At 35.1% G+C, this 8,560-nt stretch overlaps 1 protein-coding gene across 1 annotated transcript in view; it reads left to right on the forward strand.

Annotated features, from left to right (window-relative positions):
- LOC118325730 (calcium-binding protein 1-like) overlaps positions 1-6,758 on the forward strand; it is an 8,120-nt gene extending 1,362 nt beyond the window's left edge. The window contains exons 2-8 of the mRNA XM_035658517.1: positions 644-829; positions 3,051-3,081; positions 4,236-4,379; positions 4,476-4,585; positions 4,683-4,757; positions 4,842-4,914; positions 5,938-6,758. Coding sequence (XP_035514410.1) covers positions 644-829; positions 3,051-3,081; positions 4,236-4,379; positions 4,476-4,585; positions 4,683-4,757; positions 4,842-4,914; positions 5,938-5,963 — 645 coding nt within the window. The 3' untranslated portion in view covers positions 5,964-6,758. The remainder of the gene's footprint in view (positions 1-643; positions 830-3,050; positions 3,082-4,235; positions 4,380-4,475; positions 4,586-4,682; positions 4,758-4,841; positions 4,915-5,937) is intronic.
- Positions 6,759-8,560: the final 1,802 nt, after the last annotated feature.

Below are 8,560 nucleotides of genomic sequence, written 5' to 3' on the forward strand. Positions count from 1 at the left end.
CTGTAAAAACTATGAAATAAGCTATAAATACAGGCGAACACTGCTATAATACAAATAATAAGGCTTATTTACAGGAGAGTGCTGTTATTATTGGATTTTTCTGATTTTAATCTGAATTTTAACTAATAAAAGTCATTATCTGTGAAATTATGGTAATTATTGTTGTTTTTACTGATAAAAACTGTATTTTGACAGTTTACCAATGCCTATACACTGATTGAAAAACATTTATTCAATGTTTAGGTTGTTAAAACTTTCATAAGTATAAGTTATCTGTCAATTAACAAACAAATCCATGTAAAATTACACAACAAATACTTTTTTTTACTGTTAATTGTCACTAATTTTACATAATTTTAGAAAACAGTATTAAACTTGAACTTAACAGCTTAACCTATTAAATAAGTAGTAAATATCTGCAACAAAATCATGTATTCTGATCTTTTTATGTGGAAAAATAGGACATTTTTGTTAAATAAGCAGTCATTTTATTTACAGTTGCAGACTTTTCACGTTATTTTACATTAGATGTGTAAATTCACAGGATACTTCTGTAAAATAAACAGGAAAAAACCCGTAAACGTACAGATTTCTCTTCCAGAAGTTGTTGATGTCTAACATTGTCTCTGCGCCCCTCTGGAAGATGGTCCAGGATGCTGACAGGAGGTTCAGAGGGGTGCTGTCCTGTGAGCAGATGGGCCCGGCAGGGTATCTCGGGCCTTATCGGGACTCGATTGTTTCCGTGACACAAAACTGCGTTCTCGTGAGCAACATACTCGGGCAAACCTGTGTCTTCCTGAGTAAAGGCATAGCCACGTGCAGGCAGGCTGTACGTAAGTCTGGACAAACATCCTTTTCTTTATCCACATCTGTCTGCATTTATATTAGCATCACGTCGAACACGATTTCTGACTTTAGCTGCCACAACAACTGTCGCTTTCAGTTGAGCCTTTCTAAGCTCCGCCCCTTTTTTGCTCTCTGCTCCATTAACAGTTGAGCAAGCCTCGGTCAACTTCCTCCTTTCCTGTACTTAGCTATGCTACGGAAAAAAGGGGCGGGACTGAGGGAAGGTCAATTATCTATCTATCATAATAGACCTTTTTCACAGCAGCCTGTTTTACATGTAGGGTAGAGTTTACAATAGTAGGGTAAACACAGTTGTTACCAATGACACTAATTAATGTTTCAACGGTTGCTGCTTTTGTGCACGTTGGCTCACTGGAAACACTCTGCCACACTAAAATAAACCTTAATTAGTATCATTAGTTGTTTACCCTACTATTTCAGGTCAAAATGGCCGCTGTGAAAAAGGTCTATAGTTTATTATTTCCACTCCTGCTGCTTTTCTCTGGTATCCTGCTGTCAGTAGGGAACACACAGGTTTGGAGACTGACTGAGCACCAGTGTTTAGGACTTAGTGGCATCTAGTGGGGAAGTGGCAGATTGCGACTAACTGAACACTGCTCGCGTCTGTATTTGACGACCTGGGAATGAGAACCGGCTGTGAATCGCGTGATAAATGCAAACAAACCCCATTTAGAGTTTGGTTTGTCCGTTCTGGGCTACTGTAGAAACATGGCGGTTCAAGATAAACAATAACGTCTCATTCTAAAGTAACGAAAACACAACCGTTCTTATTTTCAGGTGATTATACAGTAATGAAAACATACTTGTGAATATTATATTACATTTCTTTAATACCACTCTCAGTTTAATATGTAACGTTATCTTACCTTAACAGCTAGCCTGGTTACAAACTCCATCTACCGCAGTCTATTAATCCCTGGAGTTTGTCGTGTATAGAAAAGAGTTTGAATTTGTCAGTTTTGATAACTTCCCGTTATTTAAATACAACCTGTTACACTGTAAAACCTGATGAATTGGTTCAACTTAAACTGTTTGAGGAAACCAATTAAAGCGTTTTATTAAGTCAAGTTACTAAAGTATTTATTGTTAAATTTGAGGTAAATCATTTCAGGTAAATTATGTTTATTTGTACTAATTAAACACAATTTATCTGGATAAAGTAACTTAAATGCATCTTTCAAATTTTTAATTCACCCAGTTTTCTTTCATTAAAACAAATTATTACATTAACTGTCAAAACAGCTGACGTATGATCATTAATTTGTAATGAATTGATTATTAAAATAGTAGCCAATTAATTTAAAATCTTTACACTTTGAGGGATCGTTAAGGATTATTTAGATGCATATTTGGGTTTATGATGATTAATAAACTAAAATATAAACTATAATTTCAGAGCTATACAGCATTATCTATCTATCTCTCTATTATAATGTTTATATTTATATAATTATATAAAGTCAACTTAAAGAAAACGATAATTAATGATTAATTAAATCACCTGGAATTAAAATACTAACATTTAAATTCATTTAAAACAACTGAGTTGCTTCAACAATTGAATTCGTTAGGAGGATTCATTTATGTTAATTTACTTGTGTTGTCAGGTTTTACAGTGATGATTGATGGACAGTGATGTTGTGATAGCAGAACATGGAGGGTTTAACAGTGAATTGATCTGGCCTGTCGGTGTAATGATTGATTGATTGATTGATTGATTGATTGATGCTCTCTCTCTCTCGTGTTGGTTTCCGGTCAGACATTTTTTCTCGCCTGACGTCACGAACGCTGTTGTGTTTAGACTTCCTCGCTGCTCCTCCTGTTAACCCCTGAGGGTTCTGGGATATGTCTGCCTCACTCTCTGCCCTTTAAAGGTTGCGTTCATTGTAAGCGAGCGCTGGAAGAAAAAAAAAATAGAAACCGCTGCATTCTTCTGTGACCTCTCGATAGGGATCTGCCTCTTTACACTGAGACAGTTTCACTCTTCTCTTTTCATCTTTTACCTCTCAGACTTTTTAAGTTTGAGGTTCACGAGGAGGCTGATTGTTATGGAGGACTCTGATTTAGGTTTGGGCATCATTCGACTCACGACGCTGTCGGCGGTGTGTTTGCACACTCTGAGTTTGTTATGATGCTGTTTTTCATGTGAATTTGATCAGTGATTGACTGTTATTTCTCAACAGGACAGAGAGCTGAGGCCAGAAGAGATGGACGGTAAGTTTCTTTAATGTTCTCTCTTTCTTGTATTTAATGTATTTTAAAGATACAAAACAAAGAGTCTGCAGGGAGTTAAAAACTCAAATAATCTAAATTTTAGGTCTTAAATATGATTTTTTTCAGGTCCTAAACATTAATTGGATTATTGACATTAATTTGTATAAAGTTGCTTTTTTCAGTCTCACTTTTAAATGTGTTTTTCAGGGAAACTGTACTTTTTATTTTGCCGATATGGATCATAAACTGTATAAAATATGGAGGTTTCTGAAGAGCCGTTGTGAAGCTCAAACCTCATTTGACTAATACTGTCGGTCTAAAGAGCCACATCATCGTGTCACTGTATACGTCTCCGTTAGCTGTTAGCAAGGTTACACTAGCTGGTTATATAACCAGCTGTTGGTCAACTAATAGAGCTTTTCCACCTTTTCGACCCCTCAGATGGACGTTTATAAAAGTCTGTTCAGCCCTCTGTACGTTAGTATCGTCTGACTGAATCTCTATGGTCCTGCGTCCCTGTTTCCTTCAGATATCTGCTTTATTTTACTGTTTCGTGTTTGCTTTCAGCTCTATAGCAGTTCAGTTACTGTTGATGAACACTTTCTGGTTTTGCTGCGTCATAATAAAAACGTGCCAATGACAAAATAACCACTGACTTTTATTTGAAATGCAAAGAACTGGTTCAAGATTTGGCTCCGAACCACCTTGATGGAAAAGGGGTATCAGTGAGGTCGCCATCTTGGCAGTCCAGACTGCGTGGTTGGAGCCGAATGAAGCCTGGTTACCGAAAACAGCCGCCTGTCACTCAAATCAATCACGCCCTTAATTAAACATAACTTTAAGCCTTAATATAATTTAAACAGGTGAGTTGTACAGTTGTCATGAACGAGGAAATTAGCTCTAGAGACCAAACGGCTGTAAACATGTTTATTTCTGCTGTAAAGTTGAACATTTTAATATGAGACCTTATGGAGACTCACTGCTGGAGCCTCTAGTGGACGTTAGAGTAACTGCAGGTTTTTTTATTCTTAAACTTAAATCTTTTTTATTCTTTTACTCTTAAAAAAGTCTTAAATTTAGCCTGTTAAAACCTGTAGAAACTGTATTATATTTGCTAAATAACTATTTCTTTTTACTTTTTTATTGATCAACAGAGTTGCGGGACGCTTTCAAAGAGTTTGACAAGGACAAGGACGGTTTCATCAGCTGTAAAGACCTCGGGAACTGTATGAGAACGATGGGATACATGCCCACTGAGATGGAGCTGATTGAACTGAGTCAACAGATAAACATGAACTGTAAGCATTGAACTGCCTATTGCATCTATATGTCATTCATTTATCCTGTGTGTGTCGTGGTTTGAACTTCTGTGCCACAATCTTTTTTTCCTTAAGTGGGAGGTCATGTTGATTTTGAGGATTTTGTAGAGTTGATGGGCCCAAAACTCCTCGCCGAAACCGCAGACATGATCGGGATAAAAGAGTTAAAGGAGGCGTTTAGAGAGGTAAGAGCCTCTGGATTCAGACGGAGATGGTTGGTTTTAATGCTGTGAGATTTCTTTTTAATTTTTACACTTTTAATATCTCCTTTTGTTTTCCCAGTTTGACATTAACGGAGACGGTGCCATCAGCACATCTGAGCTCCGAGATGCGATGAGGAAGTTGTTGGGCCAACAGGTGAGATTCAGATTGAGATCAGAGAGACAACAGAGAGTCTTTAAACTGTTGTTGTATGAATACTCACCGACCTTTTGTTTCCAGGTCGGTCTGAAGGAAGTAGAAGATATCCTGAGGGATGTTGACTTGAATGGTGACGGACTTGTTGACTTTGAAGGTAAATCACCTAAACAAACTTATTTAAAGGCATACCATGCAGGGTTTCCCTAAAAAGAAGAGAAAGGGTCTGAAACATAAACCTGTATTCTATGTAACGACCAGCAGGGGGCAGCTCCACTGTTGCAATGAACACACAGGATTACCATTACAGTCTAATGGAGACAATGAATCGACTTCTCAGTTTGATTTATGAGCTGAGTTACACACGTTTTATCCTGATGAGTTTTATTATTTCAGTCTATAGTTTTCGACTTCTTCCCATTACAGGCATGAAATGTTTTTTTCAATTAGTAACCTTTCCCTTTGAAAAATTTTAAGGATTGTGCTGAGAAAATGTAACAACAGAAATGGCCAGATATGTCAGCATTTGGTTTTTCAACTTCTGTGAAGAAAAGTAAAAGTAAATGAAAATTGTTATTTAAACTAAAAGCTGAATTTGCCAAAAAAAAGAACATAATAATTTTTCGTATTGATTGTTTAAAAATTATTAAAAAATACATAAAATAGACATGAGAATTGTATAAAAAAAGTCCCCCTTAACAGGAGAAATAATCTACTCAAAATTCAATCCAAATCGACAAGTTTTACACAAAACTTATCCTGCAGTTAGTTTGTTTTTCACTGTTTTGGGATTCGATTGTACAGTTTTTAGGGTACAGGTTTGGAACCCACTTGGCACTAAAAAGTATGTTCTGATCTGAAGTTTTGGTGGCCGTTGAAGCTTGGAACGACCTCACATGAAGAATGTAAACATCATGCTGATGGAAGAAGAACTGAAACTAGAATTAGTGAGACCAGAAACCTCATCAGAAACTGTTTTTACTGAGGGAATAATCAACTGAGAATCGATCATTTCTCCATAAGACTGAATGGTATCGGTTTGTAGTGACACCAATGAGCTGCCCCCTGCTGGTCGTTAGAAGAAATGCAGGTTTAAGACTCACAGACCCAGAAAGTTCTTTCTCTCTGTCTGACATTAAGGTCTGCTGTGAACTTTTATTTCCTCCTTCTTTTTTCGCAGAGTTCGTACGAATGATGTCTCGCTAACATCGGGAAATGATCGGTCCTGAATGTGAAGCCGTTGTCCTTCTCTGTACTTGACCAAGTATAAACAACTGAGGACGGGACGCGCCGAGATCTCTGAGCCACACGAATCTGAATGACACTGGAATGAAAACTCCTCGAATGTTAACGGAGCGAGGAGTCACCTCACACTTTCAATCAATAAGTGTTCTTCCTGAAAACGTCTCCAACTGAGGCAGAACTTGCTGTAGCCTAGCTGATGATTGTCCGACTTGTTTTTGCACTTTAATTCTCACTAAATAACTTCCTGTGTGGATAGATTGCTGGTGTCTTGTCTCATACTCCACTGTAAAACCAGATACGTTTATTTAACTAAAAAAAAACTGTTTAAACTGATTACATTGAACATTTTAGGTTGAACCAACTCAATTTTTTAAGTTGAACAAACATTCTTGATCAAGTAGCTTCAGTAATTTTAAGTTATACTGACTTAACTTATTAAAACTTAAATAAAAAGCACTTAATCAGGAATGTTTCTGTAACTTACAAAACTAAGTTGGTTTAACTTAAAATTAATAGTAAAAGCTACTGACTCAATAATATTTCTTTACTTAAAAAAAATAGTTAGCTTTACTTAAAATATTCAATGTAATCTGTTTCTAAAATTGTTTTGAGTTAAAATAACTTATTGCACTGTTAAACCAGATAAGTTCATTTAAATCAAAGAAACGTTGAAACTGATCACATCAACAATTTTATGTAAAACTAACTTAATTTTTTAAGTTTAAGTTAAAAAACATCCTTGTTTAAGTAGCTTTAGTAATTTTAAGTGACACTGACTTAATTAATTTCTATTTATATTGTGAAAACAGTAAAAAGTACTTAATCAGGAATGTTCCTGTAACTTAAAAAACTAAGATGGTTTCACATAAAATAATAGTAAAAGCTGCTTAACAAGAATCTTTTTAAGTTTAAAAAAACTGAGTTTGTGTAACTTAAAATTTTCAAAAAATGTTTTGAGTTAAAATAATTTATCGCACATTGTAAAACCAGATCAGTTAATTTAACTCAAAAAACTGTTAAAAACTGATTACATTGAAAATTTTAAGTAGAACCAACTAAATATTTTAAGTTCTAAAAACATCTTTGATCAAGTAACTTTAGTAATTTTAAGTGGAACTGACTTAATTTTGTAATTTTTATTTGTACAGTAAAAACTAAGTTGGTGTCACTTAAATTTACTAGTAAAATCTGCTTAATCAAGAATGTTTTGAACTTAAAAAATTGAGTTTGTGTTACTTAAAATGTTCGATAAGCAGTTTAAACAGTTTTTTTTTAGTTAAAATAACTTATCGGATTAAAATGTCTACATGGTAAAAAAAAGAAAAGAAAAAGTCGCCTTTGATGTAACCGAGTCTGGATGAGAGACTTCCTGTATCAGTGTTTCAGTACGTTTCCACACAGTTTGTGTTATAATAGACATTGTTCGTCCTTCGTGTGACATTGGTGCTCCGCCCAGGGACCTGTGGGGCAATATAACACCTGTAATGTAACTGTGTGACCATCTGTGATTCTTCACTGTGCCGGTCCAGTCTTATAAAAGCATCACCGTCTGACTCGCAACGAAGAGACGCAGCAGAACTCTGAAATATACGTTTCATATGTGTTATTCTCTGCTGGTCGAGAGCAGCTGAAACAGTATTTAAAGCCTCCTGTAAGCTGTGTGTGCAGACTGTCTTTAAAGGTCCAGTGTGTAACATTTAGGAGGATCTATTGTCAGTAATGTAATATAATATTCATAGGTATGTTTTCATTAGTGTGTGATCACCTGAATTTGGGTATTTTTCTGTTTTTGTTACCTTTTAATGAGCTGGTTTTATAGTTAGAAAGGTTCAACTGGCCAACAAAGGCAAACTTTAGTGACTACACTTTTGCTCTTTGAACTTAATATTCTCTATTTTCAAATTAAATATAACTTCTTTAAGCCGTCTAGTATGAAATGGGACAATCCACCCTTTTCTAGTTAAAGTCGACATGAAACAGAAATCAGAGAGCTGTTTGCTTCCTCATATTTATGTATTTCCTGTAAAAACAAACAAGTTCTCTGTCTGTCTCGGAGGTTGTGTTCACTGGGAGGCTGCTGAGATGATATTATTGGTTGAAATCAGTTAGTTCATGCTGACGTAAGCAGGCGTCACATTGTTGTTTTACAGGAAGATAAAATGATTGGATTTTGATATAAAAAATACAAAGAAATTGAGTTTTTGTACATTTGTTGGCATAAATTGTTAAATAGGGAAACAATATAACTGAGGATGAGATCTTAAAGGGTTAAACTTACATTTTAATAATGATTATTAATGAGAGATAAATAATAACATGTGCTTATTATGGGGTATTTATTGCTTATTGAGTAAAATATCTGAGCCTAAACAGATGTTTCTATGTTCTACAGTTTAGAGAAAATATACATTTATATGTTTTATATACATTATTTTTATTTATTAAAAAACAACCTGACGTCTAATTAGTGAAAGTTCAACATGTAGAAATCATAATCCATAATAAGGTTTTATATTAATGATCCAACTGGAAATCAATGAGGCAGAACTTTAAAAGAA

This window comes from Morone saxatilis, unplaced genomic scaffold (assembly GCF_004916995.1).
Source record: "Morone saxatilis isolate NCDOM2014 unplaced genomic scaffold, NCSU_SB_2.0 Contig16, whole genome shotgun sequence".
NCBI lineage: Eukaryota > Metazoa > Chordata > Actinopteri > Moronidae > Morone > Morone saxatilis.